This window comes from Crocuta crocuta, unplaced genomic scaffold (genome assembly GCF_008692635.1).
Source record: "Crocuta crocuta isolate KB4526 unplaced genomic scaffold, BGI_CrCroc_1.0 scaffold162, whole genome shotgun sequence".
Lineage (NCBI taxonomy): Eukaryota > Metazoa > Chordata > Mammalia > Carnivora > Hyaenidae > Crocuta > Crocuta crocuta.
In genome coordinates this window covers 6,497,572-6,518,774 of record NW_027529433.1, presented here as the reverse complement: position 1 = coordinate 6,518,774, position 21,203 = coordinate 6,497,572, and the positions used below count along the sequence as shown (strand labels likewise).

The 21,203-nt window shown below is 41.5% G+C and overlaps 1 protein-coding gene across 1 annotated transcript in view; it reads left to right on the top strand.

Moving 5' to 3' along the window:
- SV2C (synaptic vesicle glycoprotein 2C) overlaps nt 1–21,203 on the top strand; it is a 205,195-nt gene that overhangs the window by 81,462 nt on the left and 102,530 nt on the right. Inside the window, exon 3 of the mRNA XM_077759913.1 lies at nt 15,999–16,179. Coding sequence (XP_077616039.1) covers nt 15,999–16,179 — 181 coding nt within the window. The remainder of the gene's footprint in view (nt 1–15,998; nt 16,180–21,203) is intronic.

Below are 21,203 nucleotides of genomic sequence, written 5' to 3'. Positions count from 1 at the left end.
AAATGGACAAAACCATCCATAGCTCACCATTCTTAACTACACAAAAACATAATTTGTTGATCCCTTCTGCAGACCTGTACACATTTGGTTACTAGCTGAGAGTGTCTTCAAATATACACGTGGTCTCCTACCCTGATGAGCCAGGCTCCTCTTTGTCAGGCATGACACTGAGGCTAGAGGCAGGCTAGGGGTGTCTGCTCTATTCCTTTTTGGTCAGCACGAAAGCCGCCCCTGGTGATTGCTGTTGCTGTGATCATGAAAGTCTTTGTCTCAGACCTGGAGCTTCATGTCTTTTTTTTTTTTTTTAACGTTTATTTATTTTTTGAGACAGAGACAGAGCATGGGAGGGGGTGGGGGGTAGGACCAGAGAGAGGGAGACACAGAATCCGAAACAGACTCCAGGCTGTCAGCACAGAGCCTGACGCGGGGCTCAAACCCACAAACCACGAGATCATGACCTGAGCTGAAGTCGGACGCTTAACCGACTGAGCCACCCAGGCTCCCCTGGAGCTTCATGTCCTTTACCTGCGTCCATGAAACTGGTAGGCTAACTTACCAACTTTCAAGCAAGATGAAATCTCTCAGTTCCCGAGAAGCTAGAGCCAGAGCAGGAGGAAGGGAAGGGGGTGTTGGGGCACGAGAGAAATGATCTAAATGAACAGATCGTTCTATACCTGGACTACAGTGGCCTCATTTTTAAGTGTCCAAAGTTTCCATTTTGTGCTTCACAGAGTCAGAGCTCCCCTTCCTCGGTGGGTGAAAGGAGGGGAAGTCTTTGGCTCCCTCTACAGGTGAGAGTGCACCAACAATGGTAGAGTGCCTAAAACACAAACTAATCTCTAGCACTTTTATTTTAAAAATTAAAAAAAAAAAGGAAATCTGACCATGACTATATTTTACTAACATGTCCTAGATATTGGGTATAATTAAATTAAAAAGGGAATTTATCCTTTCAAGTAGGAGGATGATATATATACACACATATATATACATACATATATATGTGTGTATGTGTGTATACCTATGTGTATATGTGTATATATATGTATGTGTGTATAAGCATTTCAACTAGTTATGAATGTGTAGACATTAATGACAGTAAAATTGTTGAAGTGTAGAGAGGAAATTGTATCTAATACTAAAGGGTTAAATAGTGCTAAAATTTTGCCCACATTCTTTAGGCAGTTTTGGGTATGCAACTTGATTTGCTGATGGGATATTAACACCAATCCTGAGTGTTCTGAACTTTACCGAAATTATGTGTAACTGATTTTTAGATTGCTAAACAATTAAGACAAGAGACCTAGAAACCTACATAAAATTATTTCCCAAAGCTGGACTTGGAACTTTTGAAACGAAAACTCACCATACAACCTGGAGGCTTATTGAATCAGAGGCTCTTTGGGAAAGTCAGTGTGTGGGCTGTTGAGAGAGACAGGGCTGGAATCAGTAAGTAATAAAGGCAATAGTGAAAGCCTGTCAGATTTGTCGGACAGCATCCCGGCTCCTCTGTCAGCCTGCCGCCTCCACTGGGGTGGGGCAGATTTCCGGTGAGTGCAGGATGGCATTGTCGTAAGGTGTGAATGAGAACAGGAGCGTAGCATGGTCTGATCCCTGTACACCGCACTGTTCTGCTCATCTGCACACACAGCTGTGAGGCTCCAGCATGGCCCCAAGAAGCAGTTCGTTATCTGTGACAATGCTGTGTGCGTGGTGCTCCCCCCTCGTCCTCACCCACAGTGAGTCCAAGTTTAACATACTTAGGCAGATTTGTGCTGTTGAGATTTAAGTGAGCATGGATTTACTGTATTATGGAGCCTCAAGATGGGAAAAGTGGAGGGGACTGGAGAATCTGTTTAGCTGAGGGCAGTTGTATGGAGAGAAACTTGGTAGGGAATCTGTTACCTCGTTTCCCAAGAAGAGCTGTGGTGCTGTCTCTTCCTGCAGCTAAGGTTTATTAATTAGCCACATTGTGGTTGGTGTGCTCCAGAGCGCATGAAATTTATGTCCTGGAGTTCTTCCCTCTAGGAGCTCATTAATATACTTCGGCTGGGGAGAGAGTGCTCTCTCTGCATTCCTTCTCCTTGGAGTCATGGCCAGAGTTCCCACCGTAAAACCAAACCACGCACTACCACCACCACCCATAAAATACCCTCTGCTTCGATCCTGCTTGATGTCTACTTCATTCCTCTCTCCCCTCTACTTTTAAAATTTACTCACTAAGGCATAGGAGNCCCCCCCCTCCCACTGTTTAGTTTCAGTTTGGAAATCAGAGGGGGAGCGGAATTGCCCTTAATAGATTTGTATGTTTTGTTCTTCTTTTGAAATGATTTGCAATAAGGAAAGAAACATTAACACCTTAATCATTTCATCTTTAATCATTTGATCTTTCTTAAAACTAAAAGTGAAAAACTGTTTTCCTTGTAGTCTGGGGATCCCATAGTCTGGGGAACCCAGTGAAGAAATGTTTTTAGAAGTGTGGTAGGTGCTGTGCTATGCCAGGTATGTGTTATTGTGTAACAAACTAGCAAAAACTTCATAGCTTTTAAACAATAGCCATTGTATTAGAGATTACACTTTTAATTATATTTCATTTTATGGGTCAAGAATTTGGATAGAGTTGTTGCCATCAGGGGTCACCCAGTGGTGTTTGGATGGCAGATGCACTGTTCTGGAGGGTCCAAGATGGCTGACCCTTTGTCAGGGTTCAGCTGGGACCGTAGAGGATAGTGTTCGCTCATCAGTCTCTGGGTAGTCAGACTTCTTGTATGGTAGCTCAGGTGTCCAAGAGTAGGCGTCCCACGTGTCCTATATGGCCTTTTATGACCCAGTCTTGGAAATCAAATAGCATCACTTCTGTCATATTCTCTTGGCCAACTAGTTGCCCAGAATCAAGGAAAGTCAACATAGACTCCACCTCCTCATTGATGAAGTGTTGAGGAGTTTGCAGCCACATTGTATAATCATCTTGCATGCACGAAGAGACATCCCTATTGTTACATGATAGAAATTCATTTTATGAGCCATGGTTTAGTACATTAATTTTTCCTATGAGCCTTTTTTCAGAGTGCAGGATTTCTAAAACATTGTTCTGATCATTTTGTGTTTTATACTAGTGACTCCCAGTTTTTAGAATTTTAAAGTCTAATTTGTCAAAAAATGAGGATTGGCCAATTTTTTTATTTTACTAAAGAATGCCATTTAAAAATAATAATTGCAACAAAGCATACTACTCTTGATGCTCACCATCATTTCATAAAACAAAAGACACATTCTCATTAAAATAATAGGAAGGACATGTCCTTAGAATAAAAAATCTTTAAGTTAAATACAGTTGTCTTTACAAGATGGCGTATATTATTTTTCTTGTGGGTTTTTTTTTTTTTCCATTTCACTATTGGCTGGTAGAAACTTTCTTGTGAAGCCTGTTTTGTAGATATGTGTATTTGGGTATCCCTCTTTTACATAAATGGCCTCAAGCATGTTATTTATCATAGTTATTTATCATAGTTATTAAATATAGTTATATTTATCATAGTTATTTATCATAGTTATCCCAGTAACTGATCTTGTCCAGATTTCAGATTTATATTAGTTCCTCAATTGCATAGCTGTATGTGACTGGTACAATAGTTTAGGTTAAATCACCTATGTTAAATTCAAATTAAGTTAGCTAGGTTTTCCTGATTATTTGAATTGGGCCTAGTTCAATGTGGTCTGATGGAGTTTTGGAATAAGATGTACACGATATAGTGCCTACCAGGGGTCAAATTACAAACTGGTTGTAGAGATAAGACTGATGCACGTGAAAAACTGACAAAGAATACAAATCAGAATGTGGGTGAGAATGTAGAAGTTACTCAGGGAAACTAGAGTAGTCTGGGGTGGGTTCACAAAAAAATGTGGAGACAAAGTTCAGGGTATTGGGTTTGGATGAAAGGCAAGAGAAAGATGCTTCTGGTAAGGTTAATTGAATAAGGGTTCAAAGAAAAGAATGACTCTAATGTGTTTAAGAAACATTGAAGGATTTCGGGGTGGGTCAATTTTTAGCACATCTGAGCTTAGGTTCCAAAGGACAAACCAAAATGGATTCAGCATTCTTTTTTAGTTTTATTTTTGAGCTATGATATAATAATTGATTAAAGCTCCTATTCTTTTGTTACTCTTAAGTGGTCCCATTTTTTCCTCCCTAATCTAAGCAGGTGCCTACCTGCTCATGCTACACACAAATCATTTATAATCATACTAAGAATAATGAGCCGCTAAATAACAGCTTTAGTACTGTGGGTCACTACCTGAATATTTAGGTGACCTTCCCTGAAATACCTGAGTGTCCTTCTGACAGTTTGGGGTTGGGAGCCCTTGCATGGTGTTTCATCACTAATGACAAAATAAGTCTCAAGTGTCAAGAAGGGCGGCCCTGAATTCACCTCAGCTTCACCAGCAGTAATGGATTAGGACCAACGTCCACTAGCTCAAGGCCGATCCTGATATTTATTCACTCAGTGGTCTGGGCTGACGGCTTAGGTAGCTGCCTATTTGGGGAAACAAATGGTCACGTTGGAGCATCAGAAATGGATTCCTGAATTCTCTCTTTAGACATTTCCTGGAATCGATTACGATCAAGTCTGTTTTGCATTATGATACCTCACACCTAAACTTAAAAAAATGAAAAACCTCAGCAGCAACAAAGATACACTGCATAGTTTTCTGAAATGGGTCATGGAGGACTTGTGTAATCATTTTACAGTCAGTATTGATCAAGCACGATGTGATCTTTGAGTCTATTTTCAGGCCTGTTTTCCTATCAGTCGCATCCCCAGTGTCTGGAAATGGCCTGAGTTAAGCTGTAGGAGCCCTTCCCCTTCAGGCATTTTTCAGTTGCTTAAATATATCAAAAGGTATGATATGGACGTAGCTCCAAGATTATTCTCCGGTTCTGGTCGTCTAAAGTACCCCTTGCTTTTAGATTTCTGTGCTTTGTTTGTTCAGTGTGCATAAAAGAGACTCCTGGGGCGGGGGGAAATCCTTTCATTGTCTACAGGTAAACTTGAGAGCAAGGAATTCCTCTTAAGCCTGTTTTTCATGCGTTTTCCAGAAACGAGACGCATGGTAACACCAGTCTTCCAGAATATCCCGCTCTTCCAGGAGCAGAAGCCCTTTGCTGGGCTCCAAGGTATCCAAAGAGGAGCTGCCTTTCCTGCTGTCCTTTTCTTCTGCGGTGTTCTCTCCTCCATCTGGACCTTCTGCCTCTTTCCTTAACCACATCTTCTTACTCTGACTTCTTTTCCTTCTCTTCCTGTGGCTGTTTCTCAAGGGCTGATCCTTGGGTCTCCATCCTCTCTTTCCTTCATCTTTGCAGAGAAAGCCCACATTTCAAAAGCCTCTAAATTGCCTGCTGGGCTGCAGCCACCCCAGCCTTCGCGTTGGGCTCTCTCTGGTCTCTCCAACCCTTCCCCTGCACACTCCTCCCCTCAGCACTGCTCCAGGCAAACTTTTCTTCAAAGTGGGGGCTTGCAAACTACAGCCTACGGGTCAAGTCCCGCTCTTTGCTTGTCTTTGTAAACAATGTAGCCATGCCCATTTGCTTACGTATTTTCTGTGGCTGCTTTCATGCTGCACCCTCACAGCTGAACCATTGTGACAGAATATGCAGGGGCTGCAAAGTCTAAAATGCAGTCTTTGCTATCTGGCCCTTTATAGAATGAGTTTGCCAGTGCTGCTCTAAATGTCCTGGTCTTTTCACATTAGGGCTTTGATTGCCTGAATTCTGCCCTCAGGAACCCATCAATGGCTCCCCATTGTCTATGGGATCAGTTTAAATTTTTTTTTTGGCTTGTTATTTTAGGATTTTCTCTCTTATCTCACTTAATTGTACTTGTTCACACACCCAAGCTAGCCACTCTCACCGGGCTGCATACCCTCGCTTCCCTGCCCAGCCTTCTGCTCTCCCCCCTCCAGACCTCCCTCTGCTGTTGTGTATATCTGAGGGGCTGCAAAAGGCCATCCTGCCTATCTTCTTACTCATGGTCTCCTTCTTCTTTTGACATTCAACTCAAGCTGGGCTCTCTTCGTGAAGGATTCCTGAAGATGAGCTATACTGATCATGGCCTTATTGACTGGCATGTCTCACCTGTGCTGCCCTCTTTGGCCCTGTTGTCATGCAGTACAGTGAAGGTTACCAGTGTAGACTTCCTCCACACTTGTGGAAGACACCAGCCTGTCAGGCCTGCTCTCCTCTTGTATATTCTGTCTTTATGAATTTTATTATGATTCATCCCAACCCATTCTACTCTTCCTTGCCTCACTCTTCAGTTTACAAGAATTGAACTCTGACCACTAAAAATACCTCCATCCTTGTGAATCTTCTCCAGACCAACTGCCTTTGCCTTAGATCAGGTGGCCATCATTCCTTTCCAGGGCTACTTCTCAGTGCTGTTCCTGAAGGTGGTCTTTTTTCCCCTGGGCAGGGCCCGGAGCACAAATGGAGGGAAACACTCACTTTCAGGGCTGTACAAGTACAGAGCTGACAACTGACAGTACTTCCTTATATGTTGTGCTCCAGGCCCTCGGGCCTCAATTGCCTTACCTTGGTCTGGATCCTCCTCCACTCCATCCTTCCCACTTCCTGTAGTTGCTAGAATGATCTTTTCAGGCACCAGTGATGTCCAGTCTGTTTTTCAGTTTCCCAATGGATAAAGACTAACTCCTTGGGTTGACTCCATGTTGTCTTCCATCCTAGTCTCTTGCCACTCTTATGCTCAAGTATGAACTGTGCACTCCATCCATCCCCAGCTACCTGGGTTCTCCTTAGTGTGCTGTGCTCTCACATACCCCCAAACCATTGAACTGAGTCCTCTTCTTTCCCTTGGAACTTTCCTAGCTAACTGGGAGAATTCTTACTCATTGGTCAAAACCCAGCATGACTTACTATTATTCAGTGGGAAGCTTTTCAGAATTCTGTGAGACTAATTAAGTCACTGCTTCCTTTTTTCCCCCTTAAGCATAATGTAGTCACCTTAATTATATCATGTGTTTCGTTTAATGGTAATTAATTTTTTGCATGTTTTTAATCTCTCAGGAAACCAAAGGTTCAAAGCCCCAGCTTTATATTGGAATCATTTGGGAAGTTTTTTAAAAGTACCATTGCCTAAAATGAGATAAGAACAGAGAGAAAGACAAACCATAAGAGACTCTTAAATACAGGGAACAGACTGAGGGTTGCTGGTGGGGCATTGGGTGAGGGAATGGGCCAAATGGGTGATGGGCATTAAGGAGATCACCTGTTGGGTTGAGCACTGGGTTTTATATGTAAGTGATGAATCACGAAATTCAGTTCCTGAAATAATTATTACACTACATGTTAAACTTGGATTTATAACTGAATGAGTGAATGAATGAAAGAAAAAAGAAAGGAAAGAAGGAAGGAAGGAAAGAAGGAAGGAAGGAAGGAAGGAAGGAAGGAAGGAAGGACGGACGGACGGACTGTGGCCTAAGCCCTACCCCAGAGCTGGAATCCCTGGGTGTGGCCTGGCATCAGTGTTCTTTTTCTTGAAGTTCCCCAGATGATTCTCATGTGCAGCCACTGTGAGCTGCTCACCAGTAGGGTCCATGCCAGCTTCATTTTTCTGGCCCTCTCCTCACTGTTCCACACTCTTCTTCCCTTCCTCGATCTTCATAGCTCAAAGGATGCCTGACTTACAGCAGGAGCTCAGCTAAGAGCTGTGGAATTAGTGATTGCCTGCTCATTGTTGACTCAGTGATTGGGATTTTTGAAGCAAGTGTTCAGTTAACACTTTTCTCCCTTAGCACAGGCCTGGAGTAGAAGAAGTTTGCAGAGAGAGGTCTCATTGGTGTAGAACTGATATGTCATCTCATGGCGTACCACAAAATGACTCTCTGTAATGCTCGTCATTCCTAAGACTTGTGTATTTAATGCTCTGAACAGCCAGGGGGCTGAAATTGCCCTTTTGGGGGCCTCCAGAGCTATACATGTAAAATCTATTTGAATATCTCTTCCCCTATCCAGTGGGCATGCCGGATACTAGCCATATGGGGAAGGATGTTAGAGAAGGCTGGGCTTCCTCATTGGGTCTCTCCTTCTGCATTTGGTTCTCCGGATTCATTGAGAGTGTCTTTGGGCCTTTGGAGGCTGTTCAGTGTGCAGGTAGACTTAGGTAACGAGTAGTAATGCTGCTGGATGCCGTGTTACCTGCCTGTGTGAGCAGCTGGCTATGTCGGTCTCTGCCTGGACCACAGGACTTAAATGTCAGACTTCCCAAATGTAAGTCAGGAATGTGCTGTAGACTACATCTGATATTTACAGTTCTTTCTAGCAAAGCTGAGCCGGCATTTGTTGCAGATGTTCTCCATTGCAAATTAGAAAGGTTTTTTCTTTTTCATCTGTATGTAGACCGTGGATATTTTCACTTCCCTTACTTGTATTTGATTTTACAAAGGTCTACAGATGCATTTGGACATGTAACGGCCCTTACCTCTGGCTACTAAAAATAGTAATTAGAAAGAGTGAAGTGTTGGTTAAGAGAAGCCTATTAATTATTGATTGATTATTTAAATTAATTGATTTAAATTTACTCAGTTTATTATTTATTTATCTAAATCATTTCAAATTGCAAAAAAGAAAATAAATAAATACGCCTTTCAGACTTAAAAATTAGGTAACTCTTCCAGTACTGCATCAGGTGGTGTCTTTTCAGAACTCAAGCAAAGGGAGGCCAAAAGCTATAATTTCACTTTCTACACCGTCCCAGAGCCCTCGTCTTCCTTCCTGTTCTATCTTTTCCAAAACCATCTGCTTCTCTTCTTTTCTCTCTTTCCTTCACACCAGTGGTAATATTAGCATTTTGGGAACTTACACAAAAAGAAATCATGCTCAGAGTCCCAAACCAAGGATCATTCACCTGGCTAGACTAGAGAAGGTTTATATGCCCCATCTTGAGTGCACCGTTCAGTTGTACAGGCCACAGACACTTCCCTTTGAGTTCCGTAGCCAGACAGGATGTAAAGACTTCTCAGTGTAAGAAACATTAGGCCAAATACTGCTGTATGAACAAGGTCCTCTTTGGTTAAGTGATACCTTGTGGAAGATAGACTTCTGCTTGAAAAAGTTAGTGTATCTACCAAAGGCTGAATTTATGTCCAGTGCTCTGTCTAATCCAAGTGTGGCAGGCAAAAAACAACAACAAAAAAAAGAGATTTTAAAACTTGATCATAGCTTTTGAAAAAGCAGTACTTATCTGCACAAGTATTCAAATAACATCAGTCTGAAATCTGGCTTTTTCACGTGTATCACTATAGATCCTATCACAGGTGTATAGCTATGGCCCACATCTGTCTTCTCTTTCATCATAGTTGTACTTTGCTTTAAATTGAAGTGTGGTTGACATACAATATTACATTTGTTTCAGGTGTACAACATGGTGATTTGACAATTCTTTATATTATGCTATGTTCACCACAAGTGTAGCTACCATACATCACCATACAACACTAATACAATACCCTGACTATACTCCCTGTGCTGTACCTTTCATCCCCAGGACTTACTTATTCCATAACTGGAAGCCTGTATCTTTGACTCTTTATGCCTATTTTGCCTGTCCCCTCACCTCCCTCTCCTCTGGCAACCTCCAGTTTGTGCTCTGTATTTATAGGCCTGTTTCTGCTTTCTGTTTGTTTTGTTTTGTTGATTCCACATATGAATGAAATCATACAGTGTTTGGCTTTCTCTAACCTATTTCACTTAGCATTATACCCTCTAGATCCATCTGTGTTGTCACAAATGACACAATCTTCTCCTCTTAATGGCTGCATAACATTCCTCTGTTTGTGTGTGTGTGTGTGTGCGTCTGCACGTGCACGTGTGTGTGTGTGACATCTTCCTTACCAATGGACACTCACATGACTTCTTTATCTTGGCTATTGTAAATAATGCTGCAATAAACATAAGGGGTCTGTATATCTTTTCAGATTAGTGCTTATTTTTATTTTCCATTGACTTGAAAATTTGTTTTATCCTAAGAAAATTGCCTTTTAAAAGGTGAATGTGATCATCGACTCACGGAGATTATTTATCATTGAATCACAGAATGATTTTTGTAGAAATCCAATTTGTAAATAAATGGTGCAATGAATTACAGAGTAATGCATTAGCCATGGATAACTGAAGTGCTTAAAACAATGTTTAAAAACCTGATTAAATATTTCTATGAAAAAAACTATACATTTCTTAAAATTGTTCTGCTTAGTTTAAATGTGGTTTAAAATGGTGCCAGGGGAGAAGTTGTGGCCCCTTAGGTATTGTCAGAAAGAATCAAAAGCAGCTTATTAGCAAAGAGACAGAAGTGGAAATGTGATATTCAGCAGAGGAAATGTGGATATGATTAAGTAAATGGAATCGGCCCCCATACTAGAAAATACTTTAATGAGGAAGTCATGCCTGAGGCCTCTTTCTGTCTTCTGAAAGAATGAGAGGCTGGGCTGGCCACGCACTGAGCCTGAGCTGTGGTAGGAAGAGTAGAGTGACTCTCAGGTCAGGTGGTGGAGCCTCCTGAAAGCCCTGCTGAATCAGAATCTTCATTCAATTCATGAAAGGATCTGAGGGTCACAGCCTGGCCTCTCTCAACATCAAGTTCTGCCTCTAGCTCGTCCTGGGAGGTAGGTTCTAGGGAAGACCCAAGGTTTTCACTTGCCCTTCATTCATCTGCAACTTCTGTAGGGAGCCCTACTTGTTCTGTGTCTTTGGAATTAAAATATTCCTATCAAAAATATATTGTACAAATACAAACTTTAAGTAAAAAAAAAAATTAGAAAATTTAAGTGTTTTAATGGAGAGCACACCAGCCTAAAAGTGCTTTCAAATTCTAAAGTGCACACAGATCCATGGGAATCTTGTTCAGATTCAGCTTCTGACTTCTGTAGGGGTGGAGTGGAGCCTTAGAATCCTCATTTATAGCATATGCCCCTAGGGTGCTGGGGCTGTCGGTCCAGAGGTCATACTCTGAGGGACAAGGATCTAGAAGATTTGATTCCAAGTGCTGGCTTCTCACAGCGTCCGTTTTCCCATCCATAAAATAAGGGACTTTGGACTAACATACCTTTGAATTCTGCCCATCAGCAGCATCATGAGGAGTGGAGAGCAGGAGGCTGGTTTGTGTCAAGAGCATATCCCTGCTCTGAGTTTTCAGATAATGCTCATCATCACACAATGAAGACAAGATAGAAATAAGAAAACAAACAAGTCAGGAAACACAATTTGTATTCTGACAATCCCAGAGTGTCTCCAATTTTATTTACTTTGTGCCCTTGCTAACATTCAAAGATTTGGCTTATAATTAGCTCATATAATCCACAAAAGAGTCTTCTAATTGTACTGTTTGTCTCCAATAAGCTATTGGGGAGGCTGAATCCTGTCCATGGGATACCCAGTGGGACAGTCTAATTACCATTAATATGCAACATAAGCTCAAAAGATTGTTATCTTTAGATCTGAAAAACATTCTTTTAAAAAATTTTTTAAATGTTTATTTATTTTTGAAAGAGAGAGAGAGACAGAGCATGAGCCAGGGAGGGGCAGAGAGAGAGGGAGACAGAATTTGAAGCAAGCTCCAGGTTCTAAGCTTTCAGCAAAGATCCTGGCATGGGGCTTGAACTCACAAATGGTGAGATCATGACCTGAGCCGAAGTCGCAACCCTAACTAACTGAGACACCCAGGCACCTCTAGGGCTGAAATATATTCTTAACCAGAAGAGCAGTGAAGATACAACTTAACTCTACGTTTCATTTCGCTAAACCTATTAGTTGTGGAGGAATTTAATGCTGTCTTGAAATCTTTCTTATCTTTCAGAATCTTCCCAGATACTCTATTCTCAGTGAATCCTTCCCAGACGACACAGTCAGAATTAGTAGCCACCTCAAGTCCCCCTGCTCCAGTTATGCCTCTACTGGACCGCAAACCTCATGTCTGGGCTCACTCTTTTGTGTGCCTGCTGTCTCCCTTGCTGAATGATGAGCTCCTTAAGCCATCTTGATGGAATAGAAAGAGTTCAGGGACTTGGAACCCAGGTCCCTGAGGGTGCACTTCAGCACTGTTTTGTCCAGGTCATATGTCCCCAGGAGGCCATGGAAGGTTTCGGCCTGGAGTGGCCACGATCAGATGGGGTTGTGTGAAATAATGGGTGTGCATGTGTCTGCCTCTTCTCCTGGCTCTGAGTAGGCATCAGATAAAGGGTTGCTAAGCTTTACCTTATGTAAGTTCAGGGATTGTGACTTATAAATCCTTATATTTCTAGAGCTTCAGGAAAAATCGAGCATAGTGGGTGCTCAATAAATTCTTTAAAATTGAATTTAATATTCTCTCTTTTAAGGAGATTGAAGTATATTTATTTTAGGCATGTTAAAAATACAAGACAGAAAAATAACTGTTTGATTTTCCCCTAGTAGCTATAGTGAGTGCTTTTCTCAAGTGTATTAAATGTATCTTGAAGTATAGTTATTAAATTTCTGATAGAGATTTTTTTTCTGGTTTGCTAAGTTTAGAAATCCGAAACACGACAAGAGAAAAGATAAATATTACACAGGAACAAAAAACTATTTAACACACATTTCCGAAAGGCTATCCATTTTTCTATATTTATAGGTATAAACTTTCTGGAAGGAGAAAAATTGATAATAGTTACCTCTGGGAAGAAGGTCAAGAGCAGGAGAGAAGGAGACTTTTCATTTCATTTTATATATTTCCATGTACTTTGAATTTTTTGTTCATGTAGGCATATTTGGGTTTTTTAAGATATATATGTAATTTTTAAATATTAAAAACATTAAATATTGATGTATATATGATATATAAAATAATATATGTTATAAGATATAAAATAAATTATATTTTATTATAAAATATTTAAACATATATTTTATATATAAACATGTAAATATATAAAATTATATTTTATAATATAAAATTATAAAATAATNTGAAGGATGAGCCATTTTTATTTTACTCTTTTATATACTAAAATCTCTAGTGAGTATTATTTTGGGGTTGCTTAAGTACAAAGTGCTGATGATAAGTGAGGGTGTTCTACCCCTTGTCAAGTCACTGAGCTGTCTCCATCCCAGAAGTCAAGGGCATGCTCAACTCATGCAGCCTTTACTGTATCTGAGCTGTAAGAAACTCCCAGGGCGGGGCCGTGTTCTCATGGTATTGCCCACTGGGAAAATCTAGCTGACAGGACCAGTTTTGAGTCCTTAAGGCACTGGAATCATGACTTCATCAATCTCTGGTCTGGCTTAGTGAAGTTGAGGCTGCAGGTCACCAGAATAAGAACAAGGAGAATGCTAGGGTTTAGAGCCCAGTCCAGCAGGAGTATCATGCCTCCTACAACTAGAAAAGCGAGGGAGTCGCCCTCCTTTGGAACACTGCATGTCCTTTTTAGCAAGATACTGGATTTTCATTTCTCCTTGGCACCATTGAGCTATTTTCAGCACTGACCCTCTTACCTCCCATCAGTGGCTGGGGACATGCCCATTTGGAATGTCTGAGAACAAGGGGTGTACCCCTTGTCATATGCTTGCATAGAATGAGGCAGTATTTCCCCCTCGCTCCTGTCTATCATATTCTGCTACCCTGGACTTTAAATCCATGAGTTAAGGAGAAGACATCTCAGAGACATTTGAAATAGTGCTTTCATTTCTAGGTGTACCCCCACAGAAGGATCTGGACAAACCGGGATGTTTTCATAGGATTGTTAAAGGACTCATAACCACATTACACAAAGAACTGCTGATGGGCTGGGATGTAGTCACCACTCACTTTTCTGTGGTCAAAGTATTAACTTTTCTGTGCCAGTAACTGGGATCTACAGTATTAACCTCAAAGGATTGTTGTGAGGGATAAATACAGTAATTCATGCACTTAGAACTGGTAAGGGCTCAGCAATTGCTGTGACCAGTTTTTGTCTTTGGGGCTGGAACTACAAGAAAGACTCCCACTGCAGCAGCCACAGGCCCTCCCGGTCTATGAGAGTTCACCTTCTGGTCTGTAGGTATTTTTAAAGACACAGATATCATTACGAAAAGCTTAGCTACTGATGACTGTTCTGAGAGGCATGAGTAGCCAACTTGAGCCTCTTGTGCTATAAATAAGAGATTTGCTGCATATGCATTTCCCTGGGTGAATCTGTCTCCTTTGGGAATTCCTTTGCCTTGTGCTGATACATTCTTTAAATTGTCCAGTGAACATTCAGTGGGCTTCATGATTTGAGTATCTTTTTTTGAGAAAGCTGATCTCTGTATAGTTAGCCCCATCGTCTAGAGAAAACACGTCATCCCCCACCAAGGCAAAGGATGACCACTCACCCCTTTGCAGTATGCCAGTCTAAATAAAAATGGCTTTTGTTTTGTCTTCTTATATAACTGTTCCAAAATTTGCCATCCGTTATAGCTGCCCATACTCAGCTATCTGCAAAGAAGCATCCACAGGTCATTGATGTCAAGGTCATCAGCCTTTGCCAGGTGTTCTCCTTCTGGATCTCATATCGATCCATTAACTGTGTATTAAGCAAATGAATCCAGGGTGAGCGTTTAAACAGGATATTTCCCAAACTAATGTAAAGCAATAAATCAATGTGTTTTTTAAACTTGTTACTTTAATGCTGCTGGGTATCTTGAATGTGCCTTTGGAAGGGAATTGTGCAAGAGGTGACTTGATGAAACAGGGGAAAAGCAGAAATGGATGTGAAATGTTGTAGCAGCTTTTTAAATGCAGCATCCAGATAAAAACAGACTTTCATTTATTAATTATGTCATTTCCCCCTAGATATTGGCACACCCTTTTATAAACTTCCCTGAAGTAACTTTTGCCATACCTGATGTTATTTCCTCATGAGAAAGATTCAGGACAGGGCTTCGGGGGCAGGGGGGGTTAGAAGAAGCAAGTGAATTAGAAAATTCACATGTGTATTCACAGTGACACCAACAGGGACACTGTTCTAACTCTTGATTTTCCATCTATTTCCACTATGGAAGTAAAGCCAACTGTGATAAGTTTAACAGTTCCCAAACTGCAACAGCTATTTCTCTCCTCCTTAGGCTCCTTAAGCTTCTGACTCCAAGAGAAACTTTTCTCTTACAAGCAAAGTTTGAGACTATTTTAAGATTAATTCTCGTAATTCTAAACCGACCTTCCCAAGGAAGGGCCAGGGCTTTCAGGAAAGATCATGGAATCCTCTAGAGAGTCCCTAAGATTTTGGCCTTGGTCCAGTCATCTGCTAAAGGCAGAGATTTGAAGCAGGCTGAGGGATCCCCTTTGATCAGGGAGCCCTTGACTCAGTCTCCCAACTTGGCCTTGTCGTGGTGCTAAGCTGGGGATTTGGACTGAAGGTGACATGCCCGAGAGTCAAACTCCAGGACTGTTCTGTGTGGAGACTCCTTGTGCCTGTGCACTCTGTACCCATTATCACAAGGTTGGTGAGACTATCACTGTTTTATCTTTTGCCTTTGTCATTGGTCATGACAGCTAAAGGTAGCCCACAGAGAGCTTACTTTCCAACCTGAAAGATGATTTGGGTATCCTGAAGGATATATATATATACACATATATATACATACATCCATATATATATATATACACATACATATATATATATGTATATATGTATGTGTATATATATATATGGAGTGGGGGGAGGGAGGGAGAGAAAGAGCGTGCGGGAGAGAGAATCCCAAGCAAGCTCTGCACTGTCAGTGAGAAACCTGACACAGGGCTCAATCCCATGAACCGTGAGACCATGACCTGAGCCAAAATCAGGAGTTAGGTGCTTAGCCAACAGCCACCCAGGTGCCGCTGAAGGATATATTTTTTAAAGGAAAATTTTCCCATGCAAATGCTGAAATGTATTTTGCCTCTTGTTCATTTGCTCTTCCGTGTGTCATTTGCTCCCAATCTCTGACGTGTTTACTTGTTTTCTGTGTGTTGCAGGCAGCATAGTGTACCTCGGGATGATGGCGGGGGCTTTCTTCTGGGGAGGACTGGCAGACAAAGTGGGAAGGAAGCAGTCTCTTTTGATTTGCATGTCTATCAACGGATTCTTTGCCTTCCTTTCTTCGTTTGTCCAAGGCTATGGATTTTTTCTCTTCTGTCGCTTACTTTCTGGATTCGGGTAAGGTTTTTTCCTTCATATTTTATGGTACTATGTTTATTCTTCATAATTGTGTGTTTTCCACTCCGGAAGACCTCATTACTGAAAAATTATCCCTTAGGAACTGCATTCCTGTTCTTAGAAAAAGAATTATCAACCTGTAAGTCCAGGGGAGAAGAGAGCATACCTCTGTGTTCTTGTGGCTGATTCTTCTAGTATTTTACTTCTAGGAAATGGTTTTACTTTAAGTGGAATCTATGTCAGAATGCATTCCTAAGTGTCTTTTTCTTCCGAAAATTTAATTTAAGCAAGAAATAGCTAAGGTCCTACCTATTATGTGCTAGTTAAAGGTTCAAATCATTTAGGCTTGTGCTTCATTCCAGGATGAGTGTGTCTCAAGCGAATGTTATGTTATTGATCTATGTTAACAGCATATGTAACTTGGTAGGAAGCCTTACTTCTTGAGATGTAATACATTCTTTGTACAAGTTCCTGATTTTTGCTGAATTAACAGAAGTGGTGTTGTTAGCCAAGTGTAATGGCATAGTACCATAGTCCCCCGTTATCCACCAGGGATATGTTCCAAAATCCCCAGGTGATGCCTGAAACTCCAGATAGTACTGAACCCTATATATGCTAGGATTTTTTTATGCATATATGTGTGCATATATATGATAAAGCTTAACTTACCAGTTAGGCACAGGAAGAGATCAACAACAATAATAAAATAGAACAATTATAACAATATACTATAATGAAAGCTATGCGAATATAGTCTCTCTGAAAATATCCTATTGTATTGTACTCTCTTCTCTTATTGTTATGATGTGAGATGATAAAATGCTCACATGACGAGATGAAGTGGGATAAATGATATAGGCATTGTGACGTAGCATTAGGCTACTGTTGACCTTCTGATGGTGAGTCAGAAGGGGGATCATCTGCTTCTGGACCGCGGTTGACCATGAGGAACTGATACCACAAGTAACTGAAACCGGGGAAAGTGAAAGTATAGCTTTCACTATATGGTGAAGCCATTTTCTTCAAAGAGCTTGAAGCACTTATTACTACCCTAAGTGAATCCACAGCTCAGGAAAACTCAATAACTTAATTAGGAGAGTCCAAGATACTCTGCTTCAACAAGGAAAATCATAGTAAAAATGCTGTTTCTGTTTGAGAACTTTGTTTTCATTAGAGATGTTCTTTCTGAGGTATCTGTCATAAGATGAATCTTTGGGAATAACATAAAATAAAAGTAAATAACTGAAGAAAGGAAAGGAGACAGTCCTGGGTTATGAATTTGAGAAGTATATCAGTTGTGGTTATTGATGAGAGTGGTACTCACACAGCAGAACAGTTTTGTCAAGAGAAGATCAGAAAACTGCATCATATTTTCCTTAATTACATAAAGTAGTACCTTAAAATCATAGCTAAGATAAAAGAAGTATAAGGCATCAGAGAGAAAGACTGTATAAGCCGGTCACTTCAAGGGTTCAAAGATTTCCGCATGCAGACTAATGGATCACTTTCACAGTTCATTCAAAATATTTTTTAACTTCTATATCATTTTATGCCACAAGATATGTGTACATATTGAGCTTGGTGGATTCTCCCCAGCCTTTTCTGATGTGCTTTTTTACTTTCGTATAGCCCTTCAGGTGCTACACTCTGAACACAATGGGTACTTGGCAAATATGTGAGTAAGTTGCCCCAATTTCTGGAGCTCTCCTTAGAGTGTAAACCTTCCAGTAGATCACTGCAGTAAACGAAGAAAGTTGGCAAGTTTGGGAAAGTGTAAGAATAGTTTTTTCTTGAGAAAAAAATGATCAGAATCAATCATTTGCTTTGTAATGATAGAGAAAAAAGGCTTTTCTTCAGCAGAGGGGACCCTGGGCGCTCTGAGCGCTGTATGATATTGGTGATACACATGGGCCGCCTGGGGAGGTAATTGTCATGGATTCAAGGGGCTGCAGCAGACCTAATGTTGCATGAACCGGGGTTCCTGAGGAAGAACAGATGTTGTCTGGGGCTGTTTGTTTAAAGGACCTTCTTGGGGTCTATAGAATAAGGCATTCTTGCCACCAGAAGAGGCGAAGGCTTCCTTCTACATTATCTTACCTATGTAATACCACAAGCTTTCCACAAAAAGCCTAACACCTAAGTTCTGAACCTTCCAGTCCTTTCCATTTACAGTCTTATCCAGGAAATTTCAGTGATATCCACAGACTCAAAAGTACCTGCCTGTGCTCAAATTATTATAGCAATTTTAATTGCCAAGTCTAGATCATAATGTGGTCAACCCAATTGACTGCAGAGAAAAGGGCTATTATGGTGGTTGCAAAATACTCCAGGCTAATGGACTGTCTAGAAGTTAATTCAAGGGCAGTACAGAAGCAGACACTGCCTGGGTATATTCAGGATATCATCCTCTTCCCTGTCGCAGACAAATCATTCCTCAGCCAGCAGCTCAGGGCTGCTGACTTCTAAATAACAATCTACCTGGCAAAGCACAGGCCATGTATTGCTAATTCAGCTAGGCTCCCTAAATCGTGATACCAGAGGCTAACGCACTGCCTTTGCCAAGTTGGCACAGGACCGGAAGTCCAGAAATCCAAGTCCACCCTTCCCTTGCCCTTTACTGGGAACCTTAGGAGAGTCATTGGGCTTTCCAGCCTGATTCTTCTTTTGTGAGAAGAGACAGAGATTCCCTAGGCTGTGGGTGAGGCTGAGCGGGGAGCCCAGGTGGCACAACACCCAGAGTTTTGTGGGGTCCAGCTGCTGAGGGGACTGGAGAAATGACGTTGTTAAGGAAAATGAAGAAAGTTATCTTTGCTCCTAGGCTGAGTTTATGAGCCATGTCACTGACACACAACATGTGAGGCACTCCCTCTGTGATAGAGGGCTTTTCTCGGCAGCTCTCGAGTTCCATCCGGACACCCTGATTCACTCTCTGAATCTCTGGGCCCATTGCCAAGGCTCTGCTTTCTCCAGAGATTTTGTTATATGTACTTAGTTAAGAGCCCCCTTCATCCCCATCTGATCTGAGTTCTAAGTTTTACTCTAATTGAGTAAAACTAGATAACCAAGGATGTTGGGTTCCAGAAGGTTGGTATTCTTCTGTCATGGGCCTCTGGTGCTCAGACCTGTCCATGCTCCATGCGTTTCCCAGGACTGTGGCTCATGCCATCTTTTCTGCTTTCAGAGGTTCTTGTCCCAGACTCCTTAGTGCTCAGGGCATGAGAAAGATCAGGGCATCCTGAGACCAGCCCTTCCAGTGGCTCTCACCACAGAACCTGCAAATATTTACTTTTATTGTGTTTAATTCTCTCCTCCTCCAGCTTGTAAATTCCAAGAGGGTGGGGCCTGTCTGTTCAAGGCAAGTCAGGCTTGGTTACCTGTAAAGGATGCCAGTCCCACTAGTGGTCAGACCTGTGGCATTGGCCAGTTGATTGTGGTGTTGTCAGAAATGAAATTGATAGGAAGCTTGCTAGAGTCTTACTTGATCTGGATAAGCAGAAGTCTAGATCCAGTGAATGAAAGCTTAGCTTGAATCATGAAAGTCATGAGGCTCATGAGAGAGTCATGGCCCATCAGTGAATTCCCTGACTTGAACCAGTTTACAGACCCAGAATGCCTCAAATGAAGGGGAGACTGGGTCTCTTGAGGACCTTAGCATACAACTGAAACTATGTTAATCTTTCGTTCAGCCTTCCCCAAGAGACTGACGGCCTTTTGCCAGGGTTACATCGCTGAGGGGAAGGGAGATAATCAGACTTTGGGGGGCTTAGTAGGCACTGGCTTTGAACTGTCACTAATTCCAGGAGACCCAAAATGTCACTGAGGTCCACTAGTCGGAGTAGGGGCTCACAGAGCTCAGGAGATCATGGAGCTGTAGCTCAGGTCCATCTCAAAGTAGGACCCACTGGACCCATGAATCCACCCTATGGTCATTTTCCCAGAATGCGTAATTGGAATAGACATCATTATCGAAGGAATATCCACATTGGTACAGCACCTGTCCACCAGTTCCACACGCTAGGAATTGCAGAGGAGGAAGAGAATTTCTGGGTCATAGGCAGAGCCTTCATTCTGCAGATTTTGCTTCAGTGACAGGCACCAAAAAGACCCAGCTAGGACTTAAGTCACAACTCAGTCCTTTTGAACTAGCAACTCTCTACATAAGTCAACTGCATTCTGAATCCAAGGTCAAGATGCCTTCAGGTTGATTTCATTGCAAATGCCACGGTTTTCCAGCTGTTCTGTCTTATTTCATTGCTGAAGCATCATTGTCGGCCCTGTGTTATACTCCTATTTCTGCATATAAGGGAGAGTGGGAAGGGTTACTTCATTTCACCTGAGGTCTACCTGATTTTATGGTTTTATCGCCTCTAAATGCGCTTTCCTCTTAATTTCCCACACTGAGTCATGAGTCTATTTTGATAGAAACATAAATATGTCCAGCTGCTGTATTTCTGTGTGACTTTAAATATTTATTCAGTACAAAGAATGATTTTCTAGCTGGGGACAGCAATGAGAATGAGGAACAGGGCATCACCAATTATTCATCTGTCTCTCACTTTCCTAAGTGAATCTCACACCAGGCAACAGACACTTCCCTCTCCTCTTTTGTTACAGAAAATTAGGAAGATAGGAAATGGAGTTGACACCACTGATTCATTTTCATTTGTCCCAGAATTAAATTATTTGTTTCCAGTCACTGTTAATTATGGGAATGATAATGCTTCAGATGCTGGGCAACATCAGAGTTGGGAGCTTCTCACTGAGGGCCTGGCATAAAGGACAGGAGAAAAATATAACAGCAACAGAAATCAAAATGAAATTTCTGTGTGTCTGTGTATCAGAGTGAACAAATAGCCATTACTCCCTCTGTAGATGGAGGCTCACAAACTCATACTTCAGAGCTATTTGCAATATTCCTCTATTCACTGCATTATAACCAGAATACCTTGGCTTTGTAGAAATGATCCCCACTAACTGGAATTCTTCAGTGTTTTATGTTGAGCATCTCATTTATTCCCACAGCA